The sequence below is a fragment of the Eubalaena glacialis genome, chromosome 9 (genome assembly GCF_028564815.1).
Source record: "Eubalaena glacialis isolate mEubGla1 chromosome 9, mEubGla1.1.hap2.+ XY, whole genome shotgun sequence".
Classification (NCBI taxonomy): domain Eukaryota; kingdom Metazoa; phylum Chordata; class Mammalia; order Artiodactyla; family Balaenidae; genus Eubalaena; species Eubalaena glacialis.
The window spans coordinates 82,327,858-82,346,860 of NC_083724.1; the positions used below are offsets into that span (position 1 = coordinate 82,327,858).

The 19,003-nt window shown below is 39.1% G+C and overlaps 1 protein-coding gene across 9 annotated transcripts in view; it reads right to left on the minus strand.

Annotated features, from left to right (window-relative positions):
* Nucleotides 1-19,003, minus strand: part of UBAP2 (ubiquitin associated protein 2) — a 124,020-nt gene that overhangs the window by 61,555 nt on the left and 43,462 nt on the right. For 8 of the 9 annotated variants that reach the window (XM_061200505.1, XM_061200501.1, XM_061200504.1 and 5 more), the window contains exons 3-6: nucleotides 10,038-10,115; nucleotides 5,303-5,413; nucleotides 2,449-2,602; nucleotides 899-976 (exon numbers count right to left, since the gene is read on the minus strand). In XM_061200505.1, the coding sequence (XP_061056488.1) occupies nucleotides 899-976; nucleotides 2,449-2,602; nucleotides 5,303-5,413; nucleotides 10,038-10,115 (421 nt within the window). Of the gene's footprint in view, nucleotides 1-898; nucleotides 977-2,448; nucleotides 2,603-5,302; nucleotides 5,414-10,037; nucleotides 10,116-10,750; nucleotides 11,099-19,003 lie in introns of all 9 variants that reach the window. The other variant, XM_061200502.1, reaches the window with a different exon arrangement.

A 19,003-nucleotide genomic window follows, 5' to 3' on the forward strand; every position in this document is an offset into this window, starting at 1 on the left:
CCAAATAAATAAAACAGAATAAAATAAATTTATTTTTAAAAGGTTTAATTTTATTTATTTTTGGCTGCGTTGGGTCTTCATTGCTGCACACAGGCTTTCTCTAGTTGCGGCGAGGAGGGGCTACTCTTCGTTGCGGTGCATGGGCTTCTCATTGAGGTGGCTTCTCTTGTTGCGAAGCACGGGCTCTAGGCGTGCGGGCTTCAGTAGCTGTGGCACGTGGGCTCAGTACTTGTAGCTCACAGGCTCTAGAGCGCAGGCCCAGTAGTTGGGGCGCATGGGCTTAGTTGCTCTGCGGCATGTGGGACCTTCCCAGACCAGGGCTTGAACCCATGTCCCCTGCATTGGCAGGCGGATTCTTAACCACTGCACCACCAGGGAAGTCCCAAAATTAAATCTTAAAAAAAAAAAAAAAGCAGTTGTTGGTTACCAAGGATTTCCTTTAAAAAAAAAAAAAAAAGTACAACTAGAGAGAAGCCCGCACGCCACAACGAAAGATCCTGCATGCCTGAACGAAGATCCCGTGTGCTGCAACTAAGACCCAATGCAGCCAAATAAATAAATACATAAATAAACATTAAAAAAAAAAAACAGTATCATATGGGTAAAACACATCTGTTAAAGTCCAACATAGGAGAATTAATAACTTTTTGGTCAGAGCTTCAAGTTTTAAATTATTCATAGAAAAGGCCTTTCTCAGCTCATCTGAAAACAACCAATAGGTTTCCTCAAAATTACATAATCCAAACACTTCATTCATAGGCATCAGTAAATGAATCGAAAGATTTCAGATCAACCATTCTTTCAGAGTACACTGCCATGGCTTAATGTACTGAGTATATGAACAACCTGCCTCCTTCTCCCGATCACAAGCATCTCCTTCCGCCTTATTCTGTCTTACCTCTACCACGAGCTCTCCTGCCACGGTCTGAAGGCTTGTCCCCTTGATTGCAATCAATTCCATTCTCTTCACCTCTAACTAAGGAAGAAAACAGCACCCCTTACACATAAGCAAACCACCAGCTATTAAAGACAAGGACAAAAAGACTCCCTCCACCCCTCAACAAAAAAAGGCTTTTTTTAAAAAAGGTTAAAATTTAACCAAAGGGTTTAGAAAACAAGAAAAACCAAACCAGCATGGCTCAAAAAACTGAATGACAGCACAACTTGCTTAATTCATAGGTGAAAATTCAAAAAGAAATTAAAATGACATACCACTTTTATTTTCTGTTTTGACATGCCCTCCTGTAAAGTAAGTTTACTTCCAAAAAAATACCTTTGTTATGTAACCACACACAATAAAATTTGCTCATTGGTTAAGTTCAAAGCCTGGAAAGGCATAGACGAGCAAACTGCAATACCAAGGAAACACTGAATTCTTGGGGAAATCATTGTTAGAGAGAGGTTTTTCCAGGTTACTGTCCAGAAGATGCCAACACAGTCTTTTCTTCTCCTTATTCCTATATTGGCATTAATGACTCTGTATAATACAGAAATTTTATGAACAATATCGGCACAGCTTGCTCCCCTCATCTCTTTCATGGCTTAAGTATGTGAGTTGTCAGTGAGGCCTTCCTTGGTCACTCTCTTTAAATTTGTCAAACCCGTACCTATAATTCCCATCTCTCTGCCTTTGTTTTTCTCCAGAGCATAATCTTCTACATAATGCCATTAAAATATTATAATATTAATATGAAATGTTAATATGAAATATTATATTAATATGAAATATTAATATGAAATGTTAATATAATATGAAATATTATAATATTAATATGAAATTAAAATGAAATATTTTTATTGTTACATCTCACTCTACCTCCCTTAAAAGATGTTTTAGAAGGGCAAAGATTTCTGTTTTCTTCATTGCTGTATGCCTTGAAGACTATCCACTACACTGTAGATACTCAATAAACATCTGTGGTATAAATAAACTAGCAAAAGTCTATAAAGGAACATGTTAAATATTTATCATAATTTAGCCACTTTGGTACGTCTGCATAGGAGGTAGTGTTGTTTTGGGTGAATGATGCCAAAACCTGAGTCAAATGGAGAGAACTGAGAAAAACCTTTCCTATTCAGCAACTTTCCTCTTAATCTAAACCTTGCATATATCATGAGTATCCATAAGTGGGGAAGAATAAACAGCTTTAGCTATCAGCCAACAAAAAAACCTTCTTTAAAATTAGACAATGCACTTGATTCATAACAGAAGGCAGTCTTAAGACACAACACAAATACCTACAGCCCAGGTCAGTGCTAAATATGAAATTGTATCAGTTAGGGTTCTAATAACTACTCAGTTGTAGCTCATTACTAACTGTTAACTATACTAACAAATATTGCATTGAGGAAGTGGATTTATAGGAATTCATTGGATCATTCTGTCAGCTTTTTAACATGCAGGAAAATTTTCGTAAAACAAAGGTGAGGAGAAAGGTCTGTACTTACACTCTCTCCCACGATTGCCACCTCTTATTTTCCGGTTGTTGTTTCCGCGTCCACGGCTCACTTCTCTCTCACTTCTCTTCTCTCTATTCTCTTTGTTTTCTGAACTTTCTTTTCCAAAATTCTTCTTCTTCCCTCCAACAGTCTCCCATGAAGTCTATTGAAAATAACAGCATTTATTCAGAGTTATCACTCAAAGTGTGGACAATCATCAAGAGTGTGTGCATTTATCTTTCAGACCTAATTACTCATGCCTTACAGCTTGCATGCCTACCATTTTAATTCTTCTCCATAAACGTACTGTACTCTCTGGTGATAAAGACAGCAAATCTCGTTAGGTTCCTGTTGCTATAGACAGCACAAAAAATTACAGCAACTAGCTGAATTGGCAACATACTATATGTTGTCCCACCACAGAGCCTTTTCCTATGCTGATAAGCATAAACTAAATGTTATTTCCCCAAGCTCCCACTCTATGCCATCCCCACCTACCTCAGTAGTAGCCATGGCTACGGCAGACAACAACAAGGTAAGAAACAAGGCAAACAGGATGAAAGAAAAGATGGACCACGGAATAATCCTAAACAAACCAGGGTTTCAAAGGACTTCCCCTCTGCCTCTCCATTTTCCCTATAGCCTTCTCACCTCCAAACAGGCAAATGCCTTTTGTGTCTGTATTCAGGCCCTACTTTGCTAGTTTCTGACCTTTTAAGAAAACAACATGCCACATCTAGCCCCAACTGTGTGATTTCTAGGTTCAAAAGGTAACCAAAGGGCTTCCCTGGTGGCGCAGTGGTTAAGAATCTGCCTGCCAATGCAGGAGACACGGGTTCGAGCCCCTGTCCTGGAAGATCCCACATGCCATGGAGCAACTAAGCCCATGTGCCACAACTACTGAGACTGCACTCTAGAGTCAGTAAGCCACAACTACTGAGCCTGTGTGCCACAACTACTGAAGTCCGTGCACCTACAGCCCATGCTCCACAACAAGAAGCCACCACAATGAGAAGCCCATGCACGAAACAAAGAGTAGACCCTGATCGCTGCTACTAGAGAAAAGTCCGCACACAGCAACACAGACCCAATGCAGCCAAAAATAAATAAATAAATAAATAAATAAATAAAATTTATTTAAAAAAAAAAGAGGTAACCAAAGAGATCTTTATGTAACTTTCAGCCTAGAACCACCTCCTTTGGGTTCAGTCCCAAATGAGGAGAGGAAGTTGAAAGTCTTTATTGAGATAGAACTGGCTGTTCATTTAAAACTTAAAAGATTCACTCAGCCACCACAGAAAAGGAATGATGAATCTGTGGGAGCTAAAGGAAAGGCAACAGGAAACAGTATTCAAGACTATCTCTACCATATAAAAGAAAACACGCCCTCCAATTAATGATTTGGAAATATTTCATTTATTCACAGTGATTTTTTTTTTAAATAAAGAAGGCAGTTAAGCCCTTCAGTTCATTTTAAAAATAAGGGAGAACCATTCTACACTGCATCCATTAGCAATGAGCTGAACACCCCCCATAGTTTATAAAACCCAGGAAATACGTGCCTAAGTGTCAGCAAACAAAAACTCTTCAAAATTTTATTTCCTCACTTAACATGATATATTTTCCCAACAAACTCACATATTTGGTAGTTTATCATGTTAGACCAGTGTTATCTTGCATAGAATTTTACCCACAAATACTGCTATGCTCAAATAATGAAATATTTTCCCAATTATCATTAATTTTTATAATTACAAATTTTATTCTGCTTGTTTCCTATTAAATAAAAATATACTCATTTCAGTTTCGAGCTTGTCACAGTAGTTCATTTTAATACAGCCTGTGCCTAATAAAGCCTACCCCTAAAAATGAGAACTTGATTAAACCTAAACAATGATAAGGAGGGCACTTTTTGATGTGTTCACCTTTATACCCCATTTAGGTGAATCATTATTTGTTTTAATCTGCTCTGAATTGGTTTCCTCAATGAAAAAATACAAATGAAATACTGTGTAATTTCCATGTAGAAATCAAAAGGTTAGGGCTGACACCTGCCTCTGGTGTGGCTTTAGCTGCATCCTTCCTAAAATAAAAGGGAGGAGCTTTAGTGTGCATGTGCATTCCTCAAATTTTACTAAGCTTAAAAAATATTTTTTTCTTATGTTAGTCTAGAGATATAAGGAGTAGTAAGAGGTGACAACTGAGACGAAGAAACATGAGCTGTGGAGCCAAGAGAAGTTTTTCAGGTGGTGAAAATGTCCACAGGCCCAGAGAATTTTGGCAACTGTGTAAGGCTGGAGTAGATGACCAAGTTCTCTTTCACGTCTTCAGATTCTACAACTTCATGAAGAAAACATACATAACAAAAACAGTCATTTCAGGTTAGTGTTCTTTCTGGTCTTAAAACATATATGGAGGGCTTCCCTGGTGGCACAGTGGTTGAGAATCTGCCTGCCAATGCAGGGGACACGGGTTCGAGCCCTGGTCTGGGAAGATCCCACATGCCGTGGAGCAACTCGGCCCGTGAGCCACAATTACTGAGCCTGCGCGTCTGGAGCCTGTGCTCCACAACAAGAGAGGCCGCAACAATGAGAGGCCCGTGCACCGCGAAGAAGAGTGGCCCCCACTTGCCGCAACTAGAGAAAGCCCTTGCACAGAAACGAAGACCCAACACAGCCATAAATAAATAAATAAATAAATAAAAATAAATAAAGAGAGCAGCTCTCTCTTTAAAAAAAAAAAACATATATGGAACAGCACCCATAATCCCCCTCCACCACCACCCCCAAATAAGGTGAAGTTGAAAATGCAATATGGAACTGGAGAGAAATCTTAGCATTGCAAATCAATTAATAATACTTACCGTATCTGAATTCCCTTCCAGCAATATATTGATAGCTTTGTTGACATCTCCATTACAGTCGTGCAGAGCCACTATGCATTCATCCTGATTTTTTCCTGTCACTTCCATAAGCTGTTGGAATTATAAGACAATGATTAGGGAAACACAAGAATGGCACTTGATATTAATTCTAAGATTCTACTATATAAAGACAGAGATTATGCAATCCTTCCACATGAAGATGGCCTTTTCAAGACTCTGAGATTACAATCCAAGATCAGGTTTACCTGTTTTGGGGGGCTACTCCATGTCTTTCCACCAATACTGGTAAAGTCAAGCTACAAATCAACCCTCCTCCAAGCTGACCAAGTATCAATTCTTAATCGGCAGCACATACATACATACCAACATTCTCAGAATATTCAGGATGAGCTATGTGACTGCTCAAACTAGTTCAATGGCCTGGGACTCCCAAATTTCTGAGCTACTCAAATATTAAGTGGAACTATATGTTTCCCAAAGACCAAGCATGAGTATGTGGCCACAATTAGCCGAACATCCAGTCCAACTGTTTGCACTGTCCGACAGTCCAGTTGTCTCTGTCAATGTTCCATACATGGGCTATCACTGCTTGGATTAGAACACTGCACACACAAAATAATTTATAACACCCTAAAGTCTCACAATTAGAATTTGGCAAAGCAATCTACAGAGTCAATGAAATCCCTATCAAATTACCAATGGCATTTTTTACAGAACTAGTACAAAAAACCTTAAAATTTGTATGGAAACACAAAAGACCCTGAACAGCCAAAGCAACCTTGAGAAAGAAAAACAGAGATAGAGGAATCAGACTCCCTGACTTCCGACTATACTACAAAGCTACAGTAATCAAGACAGTATGGTACTGGCACAAAAACAGAAATACAGGTCAATGGAACAGGATAGAAAGCCCATAGATAAACCCACGCACATATGGTCACCTTATCTTTGACAAAGGAGGCAAGAATATACAATGGAGGAAAGGTAGCCTCCTCAATAAGTGGTGCTGGGAAAACTGGACAGCTACATGTAAAGGAATGAAATTAGAACACTTCCTAACACCATACACAAAAATAAACTCAAAATGGATTAAAGACCTAAATGTAAGACCGGACATTATAAAACTCTTAGAGGAAAACATAGGCAGAACACTCTTTGACATAAATCACAGCAAGATCTTTTCTGACCCACCTCCTAGAGTAATGGAAATAAAAACAAAAATAAACAATGGGACCTAATGAAACTTAAAAGCTTTTGCACAACAAAGGAAACCATAAACAAGAAGAAAAGACAACCCTCAGAATGGGAGAAAATATTTGCAAATGAATCAACGGACAAAGGATTAATCTCCAAAATATATAAACAGCTCATGCAGCTCAATATTAAAAAAACAAACAACCCAATCCAAAAATGTGCAGAAGACCTAAACAGACATTTCCGCAAAGAAGACATACAGATGGCCAAGAGGCACATGAAAAGCTGCTCAAGATCACTAATTATTAGAGAAATGCAAGTCAAAACTACAATGAGGTATCACCTCACACCAGTTAGAATGGGCATCATCAGAAAATCTACAAACAACAAATGCTGGAGAGGGTGTGGAGAAAAGGGAACCCTCTTGCACTGTTGGTGGGAATGTAAATTGATACAGCCACTATGGAGAACAGTATGGAGGTTCCTTAAAAAACTAAAAATAGAATTACCATATGACCCAGCAATCCCACTACTGGGCATATACCCAGAGAAAACCATAATTCAAAAAGACACATGCACCCCAATGTTCACTGCAGCACTATTTACAAGAGCCAGCTCATGGAAGCAACCTAAATGCTCATCGACAGACAAATGGATAAAGAAGATGTGGTACATATATACAATGGAATATATGGGAACGAAATTGGGTCATTTGCAGAGACGTGGATGGACCTAGAGACTGCCATACAGAGTGAAGTAAGTCAGAAAGAGAAAAACAAATATCGTATATTAACGCATATATGTGGAATCTAGAAAAATGGTACAGATGAACTGGTTTGCAAGGCAGAAATAGCGACACAGATGTAGAGAACAAACATATGGAAACCAAAGGGGGAAAGCAGGGCTAATAGTGGTGGGATGAACTGGGAGACTGGGATTGACATATATACACTAATATGTATAAAATAGGTAACTAGTAAGAACCTGCTGTGTAAAAAAATAAATAAATAAATAAATAAGAAAAAAATTAGAATTTGGCAGCTATCACAAAACTCACTCCTGGGGCTTCCCTGGTGGCGCCGTGGTTGAGAATCTGCCTGCCAGTGCAGGGGACACGGGTTCGAGCCCTGGTCTGGGAGGATCCCACATGCCGCGGAGCAACTGGGCCCGTGAGCCACAATTACTGAGCCTGCGTGTCTGGAGCCTGTGCTCCGCAACAAGAGAGGCCGCGATAGTGAAAGGCCCGCGCACCGCGATGAAGAGTGGCCCCCGCTTGCCACAACTAGAGAAAGCCCTCGCACAGAAACGAAGACCCAACACAGCCAAAAATAAAATAAATAAATAAAATTAAAAAAAAAAAAACAAAAACTGCTAAAAAAAAAAAAAATTAAAAAAAAAAAAAAAAAACTCACTCCTGGACATACTATTTTCTCAAGTAGCCTCAACAGGGTGCTATGTTTGAAATCAAAGAAATCTCCTTGGTGCATTCCCTTTAACAAGGGATAATTAAGCTATTTAATATTTTCAACACAAGGAACAATCACAGATTAGGCACAATATAGGTTTCTCAATTATCAGTGAACAAATGTATGATTTAAATATCTGCTGTGGGGCTTCCCTGGTGGCGCAGTGGTTGCGAATCCGCCAGCCAACGCAGGGGACACGGGTTTGAGCCCTGGTCCGGGAAGATCCCACATGCCGTGGAGCAACTAAGCCCGTGCGCCACAACTACTGAGCCTGCACTCTAGAGCCCGCGAGCCACAACTACTGAGCCCGTGTGCCACAACTACTGAAGCCCACGTGCCTAGAGCCCGTGCTCCACAACAAGAGAAGCCACCGCAGTGAGAAGCCCGCGCACTGCAACGAAGAGTAGCCCCCGCTTGCCGCAACTAGAGAAAAGCCCATGCGCAGCAGCGAACACCCAACACAGCCAAAAATAAATAATAAATAAAATAAATAAATTTTAAAAAATAAATAAATAAAAAATAAATAAATAAATATCTGCTGTGTTTTAAGTACCTTTAACTATTTTAGTATGTATCAGCTGCAGTTCAAAACAGTTTGACCCCCAACATCTGAAGCGATTTCTCTGTGGTCACAAAACAATTAGCCTATCGGGAAGCCAGGTCTCCTGGTCTCGTAAATACAGCTCTTTACACCACATCGTTCCATCTGATTTCCTCCCTGTGTTACCCAGCAAGGTTCTATACATTCTACAGCTTTCCCATGCTTCAGTCTTTGGATGTCTACTAATAAGGTCAGATTTTTATCAATGATCTGTAGTAGCCCAATACCCGTCACATGCAGTTGTTAAGATGCACAGTAGGGACTTCCCTGGTGGCGCAGTGGTTAAAAATCCACCTGCCAATGCAGGGGACACAGGTTCGAGCCCTGGTCCGGGAAGATCCCACATGCCGTGGAGCAACTAAGCCCACGAGCCACAACTACTGAGCCTGCATGCCACAACTACTGAAGCCCGCGCACCTAGAGCCTGTGCTCCGCAACAAGAGAAGCCACTGCAATGAGAAGCCCAGGCACTGCAACAAAGGGTAGCCCCCACTCACCGCAACTAGAGAAAGCCTGCACACAGCAACCAAGACCCAATGCAGCCAAATAAATAAATAAATAATAAATTTATTAAAAAAAAAAAAAAAGATTTATAGTAACCATCAAAACTCCCCCAGTGATTGGATTAGTAAGAGAGAGAACCATCGTTAAAACTTAAAGCTCTGAACTCCTGTACCAGTGCTCTTTTTTGTGTATCCGCTATGCTACTCAGATAAAAGGCAATATAATATGTAGAAGTATGTCTCAAACAATTCATAAATCTCATTCCAGCGAATAAGTTCTATGATTTTTAATAAATAATTTTTGTGGCTTTCCAAAAATATCACCATTAAGTCTAATGACAGCAACTATAAGTAAGAACAAAGAGTTTACATACTAAAGGGCTAAAGAGTTCACCAAGGGACTTTCACTCCAAGGAATTATTGGTAGACCTCTACCAAGGTAAAGGTTATTGCTTGGTTTCTAGAATCTTGAAGGGAAAAGAAGTCTTATCAGGAAAGAAGAATGTTAAATTAAAATGTTATATCAGTGAAGTTCTAACTGAAGACATCACCCTAAAATTTAATTTTATAACTTTTCCAATCTATGTTTGGGATCACCACGATATGTGAAAAGGCAAATCAGCTCTTCCGTAACATTGAACAAAATTTTCTGAGAACCTGCCATACACTAAATATACTTTCTATGCACAGGTATATACAATGCCATTGTACTTTCACAAATGCTCATTGTTCACATGTAACGCTAGTAACTCAGAAAGGTTCTACTGCCAAAACTCCTTCACTCTAGCCACCAATACAGGTATTTTGATTTTGAATCACAAGTTCAAAATCCAATTATTTACAACTAAGCAATAAGCATAGTTTAAAATAAGAATCTCTAGTGAAATTATCTTTTTAAGCACAGTAAGTATAGATTACAAAAATGACAGTATCCTTTGCCAGAAACATACCTGTTTAACTTTAGCTTCAAACTCTGAATCATTTTTATCAAAGATCACTTGAGCGAGACGCATCTGTTCAGCTGTTGCCTGGAAAAGCACATACAACTGTTCAAGATTGGAGCACCAAAAATACAAGTTAGATGCCAAAATCTGGTATAAACAGATAAAAATTCTCAATCACTGTGGTAACAGAAATACTGATTAACTAAAAAAAAGGACTCTGAATTTAGACCTCTTAAATGTATACAATGTATTCCCATAAGGTAAATAAGCATCAAATTAAATAGCGTAAAGGTCCCATTCCTTTGACCAAAGGACCTAAAGTCCTGTTCATCTTCATTAGCCTTGTGACTCATTTGAATTTTCTTTCTTGAATTTTCTTTCCCCTGGGCAGATGAAGTTACAGCGTAACAGAAAGTGGAAGAACAGGAAGCAATGGAAACAACCGCCAGGATACAGGCTTAGACACAACCTTGCTGTCAAAAAGCAAATAAGCTCTGCTATCGACTCAAAAAAGGTCAGTTCGGAAGGGAAAAGGCTGTATTTATCTAAATAAAAATTATTTTTAAAGTTACATTTTTATTTTTAACCACAATTTTAAAATAGTTTTAAAAGAATTTTAAAGGAAGCAACTTTCAAACGCTTAAATTAGTCAACTATGTAGAAAACTTTTCCAGTTGCTTTTTTCACTCAAAATCCTTCTTAAAAAAAAATCAAATTACCGAATTTCTGAGGTTTCCTTTTGTAGTATTTCTGGCAATTAAAAATTAGAAAGGTATTTTTTTAAATTAATTAATTAATTTATTTATTTATTTATGGCTGCGTTGGGTCTTTGTTGCTGTGCGCGGGCTTTTCTCTAGTTGCGGCGAGCGGGAACTACTCTTCGCTGCAGTGTGCGGGCTTCTCATCGCGGTGGCTTCTCTTGTTGCGGAGCACGGGCTCTAGGCGTGCGGGCTTCAGCAGTTGTGGCTCGCGGGCTCTAGAGCACAGGCTCAGTAGTTGTGGCGCACGGGCTTAGTTGCTCTGTGGCATGTGGGATCTTCCCGGACCAGGGCTCGAATCTGTGTCCCCTGCATTGGCATGCAGATTCTTAACCACTGCACCACCAGGGAAACCCAGAAAGATATTTTTTAAATAAGGAAACTTTTGGGAATTCCCTGGCGGTCCAGTGGTTAGGACTCCGTGTTTTCACTGCCGAGGGTGTGGGTTCAGTCCCTGGTCAGGGAACTAAGATCCCACAAGCCGTGTGGCACAGCCAAAAAAAAAATAAAAAGAAAAAGAAAAAAGAAATTTGAAAAAGGTAACTCTTGTGCAGTCAGTTAATAGCAACATACCAACCATTGCTAGCTAAAATCTTTACTAACTCCCAACATAAATATTTTTAAAGTTAAATCATTTAAATTACTGAATGAGCTTGGGGGGGAGGGGAGACCCACTAAGTGCTAATAATAAACAACTTTTAAAAAATATATTTATTTATTTATGTATGTACGTATGTATGCACGGCTGCATTGGGTCTTCATTGCTGTGTGCGGGCTTTCTCTAGTTGCGCAGAGTAGGGGCTATTCTTCTTTCCAGTGCGCATGCTTCTCGTCGCGGTGGCTTCTTTTGTGGCGGAGCACGGGCTCTAGGCGCGTGGGCTTCAGTAGTTGTGGTATGCAGGCTCAGTAGTTGTGGCTTACGGGCTCTAGAGTGCAGGCTCAGTAGTTGTGGCACACGGGCTTAGTTGCTCCGCACCATGTGGGATCTTCCCGGACCAGGGCTCAAACCCGTGTCCCCTGCATTGGCAGGCGGATTCTTAACCACTGCGCCACCAGGGAAGTCCCAATAAACAACTTTTCATCTTTGCTTTTAATATAGATTCCTAATAATCTCGATGGGGGTGGAGGGGGAGAGGTTGTTAGTGTTTTTACAACGTAAAAACGCTTCTCACAAGAGCTTTCCAGTCCATGTTGGTGGTTGATTATACAAGCCCCAGGTAGCTTTGGTCTGTTCCCTCCAATCTAATGGCCAATTCTTTCATCCCAACCTATGCCTGCTCTGACCTCAGTTGTAGTGTTACATTACACCCAGAAAGGTGTTTGTACAGTGTCTACACACACGGCAAATTTTACCTCAATTCTAACCAGTATATATAAGGGCCTTCTTTACACACACCCTCAAGGGAGAAGTCCCAATGAGGCAGCCAAAAGGACCAAGGTATGAAATAAATGAAGGAGGTAAAAAGGAAAACCAAAGGGGAAGGTGAGTTCTGGAAAACGGCACTTCCACATTATACATTTGAGCTTTGGGTAGTGGCAACCTTTTATGAATGAAAGTAAGCCACCGGGATAAAAAAAAGAATATATATATATATAAAAAACTGAATCACTCTGCTGTACACCAGTAATTAACACAACATTGTATATCAACTATACATCAAAAAAAATAAAAATAAAAAATAAAAAAATAATTTAAAAATAAAAAAATAATAAATTTAAAAAAGAAAAAGAAAGTAAACCAACGCGGCCCTTGGTGCTAAAACCCTACATGATTAATTTTTGCCCGTTTTTCCTGATAGCAATCACTTCTACTCTGAATTTCAAATCTAGAAATTGTACCTCACGCATATTCATTGAGCCTTGCTGCAACCCAAGCAATATGAATGTTCATCGCTTCTTACCATTAAATTTCCTTAAATTACAGAATTTTCACAAAGCCCAAAAGAAAATAACAGTGACCCATAAGGTAACTATCTAATACCAAAAACTATTTATTTGGTACTTACATATTTTTCTCTTATATCAAAAACAAAATACTAATCACACTACTTTGTAGGAACACATAATCAATTGTAAATACCTATATCATAATGCTTATTGGCTGCATAAAAATCTACTGGATAGGTCTTGCATTTTACTTACTCTATGAATTCTTCATTACTCCTCAAACACTACAGGGAGCCATTATTACACCTAATACATCCAGGATAGCTTTCTTAAAATAAATACAAAGATGTGAAACTACTAGGTCAAAGAAGTATATAGAAAAATGTTAAAAGGAGTTTCATACCATCTGCTCAAAAATGCTCTTCACAAAGGCTGCAAAACTTTATACTCAATTAACAGTGTAAAAGAGCCTGCTTCCTCAAAATCCAGTCTAAAAAAATGCAAATTTAACCAATTAAAAATAAAAATGATCTCTATTTGGTTTGATTTTTACTTCTTAGATCATTAGAGTAATCTTTTAAAAATACACTTACTGGGACTTCCCTGGTGGCACAGTGGTTAAGAATCTGCCTGCCAATGCAGGGGACACGGGTTCAAGCCCTGGTCCTGGAAGATCCCACATGCCGCGGAGCAACTAAGCCCGTGTGCCACAACTACTAAGCCTGCACTCTAGAGCCCGCAAGCCACAACTACTGAGCCCACGTGCCACAGCTACTGAAGCCGGCATGCCTAGAGCCCGTGCTCCGCAACAAGAGAAGCCACCGCGATGAGAAGCCCGCGCACCGCAACAAAGAGTAGCCCCCACTCGCCCCAACTAGAGAAAGCCCACACGCAGCAACGAAGACCCAATGCAGCCAAAAAAGTTAAATTAAAAAAATATGTGTATATATAATTATACCATCCCCTGTATCTGAAGAAACTAGTATTCTCAGTGTAGAAGTGATCAAAATGTAATATAAAAGAAGTGAAAATCCTGTAGTCCTGAATTTGAACTATCAGCATTACTAACTCATGAGGCATTTTACTTTTAACTCTGTCCACTGGAGAGACCTATAAACAATGACAAACCCAGTAACAATAAACATTAGTTACCAGATTGAGGTCTCTAAGTGCCATTTCCTATTAAAAGATGCCAGGATTCCTGAGAGCAATGTCTGATCTAGGTACACAGCAGGAATTATACAAGATAAGTCTGGAATAACTCATCATACCAGTTTATGAAGAAACCATCAAAGATTACTAGAAAGTCAAAAAGCCCTCAGGAGCCAATCTGAAGAGACCTGGCTAAAAAAAGGATAATTTCAACTTCAAAAAGGGTAATAACTAGAAATAACTGAAATCCTTCAAATGTTTAAATTCATAGGTTCATAATAATATTTTTAATACTAATTATTCACCTTTGGAAGATGATAGGTAAACAAGTAATTACTTTAAAAACCTATAAATATACTCTTCAAATGTGCAATGGTCATGAAAAACAAGGAAAGACTGAAAAACTGTTGTAGATCAGAAGAGACTAAGGAGACATGAAAACAAATCCTGGAACAGAAAAGAGAACTTGGGACTTCCCTGGTGGTCCAGTGGTTAAGAATCTGCCTTCCAATGCAGAGGACGCAGGTTCGATCTCTGGTCAGGGAACTAAGATCCCACATGCTGTAGGGCAACTAAGCCCGTGCGCTGCAACAAAAAGATCCCACGTGCCACAAGGAAGATCCTGCGTGCCACAACTAAGACCTGACTCAGCCAAATAAATAAATAAATATTTAAAACAAGAAAGAAAAGAGACCTTAGTGGAAAAACTAGGGAAACCCAAATAAAGACCGTATTAATTTAATAATATTGTGCCAATGTTATTATCTTACTCTTGACAAATAATTACATAAGACAGAAGTTAACAAACTATAGCCTAAGATCTGATTTTTGTATGGTGTGCCAGCTAAGAACGGTTTTAACATTTTTAAAATGTTGTAGGGACTTCCTTGGTGGTCCAGTGGTAAAGAATCTGCCTTCCAATGCAGGGGACGTGGGTTCGATCCCTGGTCGGGGAACTAAGATCACACATGCCATAGGGCAACTAAGCCCACGCGCCACAACTATTGAGCTCAGGCGCCTCAACTAGAGAGCCTGCGTGCCGCAAACTACAGAGCCCATGCACCCTGGAGCCTATGCACCTCAACTAGAGAAAACCCGCAAGCCACAACTAGAGAAGCCCGCACGCCACGTTGAAGAACCCGCGTGCTGCAATAAACGATCCCTCATGCCCCGTGTGCCGCAACTAAGACCCAACACAGCCAAACATAATTTAAAAAAAAAAATGTTGTAATACAACAAAAACAAAGAAGGAACATGCAACAGAGATTGTGTGTGGCCTGCAGAGCATAAAATACTTGCTATCTGACCCTTTTTGGGAAAAGTTTGCCAACATTTGATATAAAATGTTAGCATTAAGGGAAGATGGGTAAATGTTGTTGTACAGACCTCTGTATCATTTTCCAACTTTTTGGCAAATCTTCCAAAACACTGATTCCAAAACAGTTTTTTAAAGAAAGAAATAATAGAAACTACAGTAGAAATAAATGAAATAAAGAAGAGAAAAATCAACAAAATTGACAAACCTTTTAGCTAGAACAACCAAGAAAAGAGAGAGAAGCCTTAAGTTATTAAAATTAGGAATGAAATAGGGACCATCACTACAAACTTTAGAGGAATAAAAAGGATTATAAGAAAATAACCATGAACAAGTGTATGCCATCAAGCTGGATAACCTAGACAAAAATCAACAATTTTGTCTAAAAAGGTAAATTCCTAAAAAGACACAAACTACTGAAACTGACTCAAGAAGAACTGAAAATCTGTAACAAGTGATTGAATTCATCATCAAAGAAGTTCCCAGAAAGAAAAACCCAGGACCAGATGGCTTCACTGGTAAATTCTATCAAACAATGAAAGAACATCAATCACCAATTTTTCACAAACTTTTCCAAAAAAATAGAGAAGGGAACATTTTCGAACTCATTCTATGTGGTCAGTATTACCCTGATACCAAAAGCAAAGACATCACAAGAAAAGACAACTACAGAAAAATATCCCCCCACAAAATCCTAGCAAACCTTACCATACCAGCAACTTACCAATATGTACCATGACCAAGTTAAGTTTATCCTAAGAACGCAAGGTTGTTTAACATCTTAATGTTATACACCATATTAATAGAATAACAGACAAAACCCACATGATTATATCAGTAGACACAGAAAAAGAATTTGATAAGATCCAGTACCCTTTTAGGATAAACAAACCAAAAAAACCCCAACAAATTAGAAATAGAAGGGAATTTCCTCAACCTAATAAAGTCAACTTAAAAAACCTACAATTTAACAATCTACTTAATGGTGAAAGACAACTGAAAGCTTTCCTCCTAAGATCAAGAACAAAATAAGGATGTCTGTTCCAGCATTTGTACTGAAGAGTCTAATCAATGCAATTAGACAGGGAAAGTCCTTAGGCAATTAAGCAAGGAAAGTAGAATATATGCATGAACTAAATTCTTACAGCTTTAAAATATTAGTACACACAGACACACACTCTGTCTCTCAGAAAAATGCCGAAACTTGAGAAAAACATATTAAAAGTATTATACAGCATAGGGCCAACAGCAATTCGGTAAATAACCATCATGAAACTATTCATCCATGAAGCATTATCTTTCTATAAAATCAAAAAGTTCCTATTATAAAAATTATTAAATCATAAAGTAGAGCTTCTGTTTTATCGCTAGAAAGATCTTAAGAGGTAGTAATACAGTTCAACTCCATACTGTGCCCCTAAGTAATTTACTCACGCTTTATGCTGGGTGTTACTGGCACAAACCAACTAACTACCAGAGGTGTGTAGTATCCAGTATATCAATCATGCTGCCTCCCAACAAGGGAAGAAACTATCTGAACAGTCTAAGAATGCAGTCATGACAGTCTAGGCTAGTGTGGCCACAAGAAGGAAGGGATGTAAAAGGAGATGTTTCTTCTGTCACTTTACATTTGAAGACTGAGAAAAGCGACTACAACATGTACAAGAACTGGGAGAACCCACACTGCATTAATCATAGGAAACCTTCAAGAATCAAATGAAAAGAGGCACAGAGAAAGATGGAAATGAGAGTTCGGGGCAAGGTGGAAAGCAGTCAACGGTACATTAAGAAAATCACCAGAACTCTAAAGCAGGTGTCTGTACCAAGAAAATAAAATAAGGGACTTCCCCAGTGGTCCAGTGGGTAAGACTGCACTCCCCATGTAGGGGGCCTGAGTTCGATCCCTGGTCAGGGAACTAGATCCCACATGCTGCAACTAAGAGTTCGCATGCCGCAACTAAAGAGCCGGCATGCCGTAACTAAAGATCATGCATGCTACAACTCAGACCCAGCACAGCCAAAATTAATAAACAAATAATTAATAAATGAATATAAAATAAAAATTATGTTTTTGAAAAATAAAATGAGCAGAACTTTCTGGGATGAGGGTGACGTTCTGCATCTTGATAGGAGACTGGGTTACGCAAGTATATGCATCCTACAAAAAATGATCTGATACACTTAAAATGTCTGTGTGTAAATTTCATGTAAAAAAAAAAAAAGAGAAACCTAGATAAATATTAAACTCTACTTAATGATATATAAGCTAAAGTGTTCAAGGGTAAAGTATATTGATGTCTTTACTTTGAAATGCATCAAAAAAAAAATAAGATAGCATGATGGATAGCTAGTCAGATGTGATAAAACAAACAGAGCAAAAAAGGTAATTGTGAGTGTATGGGTGTTTGCTGTACAACTCTTTCAGCTTCTCGTTATATTTGAACATTTTCATAATAAAATGTTAGGGGGGAAAAATTTCAGCAGATCAGAAAAAGAGGTCTGGAGGAAGGTCAAAAAGAAAGGGCAAGGGACTTCCCTGGTGGCGCAGTGCTTAAGAATCTGCCTGCCAATGCAGAGGACACAGGTTCGATCCCTGGTCCAGGAAGATCCCACATGCCGTGGAGCAGCTAAGCCCATGCACCACAACTACTGAGCCTGCGCTCTAGAGCCCGCGAGCCACAACTACTGAGCCCATGTGCCACAACTACTGAAGCCCACGCACGTAGAGCCCACGCTCCGCAACAAGAGAAGCCACCGCAATGAGAAGCCCGCGCACCGCAACGAAGAGTAGCTCCCGCTCGCTGCAACTAGAGAAAGACCGCGTGCAGCAAGGAAGACCCAACGAAGAAGGAAGGAAGGGAGGGAGGGAGGGAGGGAGGGAGGGAGGGAGGGAGGAAGGAAGGGAGGGAGAAGCAAAGGAAAAGAAGGGGAAAACACAGATGTTAAACAGGAGCTAAAATAAAAAATATAAACGAAGACAGGGAAAGACAAGTATTATATGATATCACTTATATATGGAATCTAAAAAATAATACCGACTTCCCTGGTGGTCCAGTTGTTAAGACTCCACACTTCCACTGCAGGAGGTGTGGGTTCAATCCCTGATCGGGGAAGTTCCGCATGCCACGCAGTGCAGCAATCAATCAATAAATCAGTCAATCAACCAGTAAAATAAAAAATAATAGCAATGAATCGATATACAAAACAGAAACGGACTCACAGACATAGAAAACTTATAGTTACCAAAGGGGAAAGAAAGCAGAGTACGGGATTAACAGATACAAACTACTCTACAGAAAATAGTTAAGCAACAAGGATTTACTGCATAGCACAGGGAACTGTATTTGATATAATAACCTATAATGGACAATAATCTGAAAAAAAAAAAATATATATATATATAAAACTGAATCACTCTGCTGTACACCTGAAACTAACAATGTGTAAATCAACTATACTTCAATTAAAAATATACACACACACACACACACACACACACACACATATATGTATATATAATAAATGGGAAAAAATCCACGAAAGTGAACTGCAAACCAGTTGTAGAAACTCAATCACTCACTGTACGATGTTTATTAGCAGAATGTGCCTGGTTCAAGACATTTCACACAGAAAATATGGCATATAGAAATTTCACAGAGTATAAGATACACCAAAGCCAGGGACTCGGGCTGTAATCTTTCTGAAAAGGGATGTAGGATCAATTAAAAGTAATAGGGCAAAGGGGAAGATAACTACAATAATAGCTCTAAAGGCAGCAATATTTAAACTTAAAAACTGCCAGAGAATTGCCTGTGCTTCCTAAATGTATACAAGTTACAGAAACAAAGCTCCCAATTCTA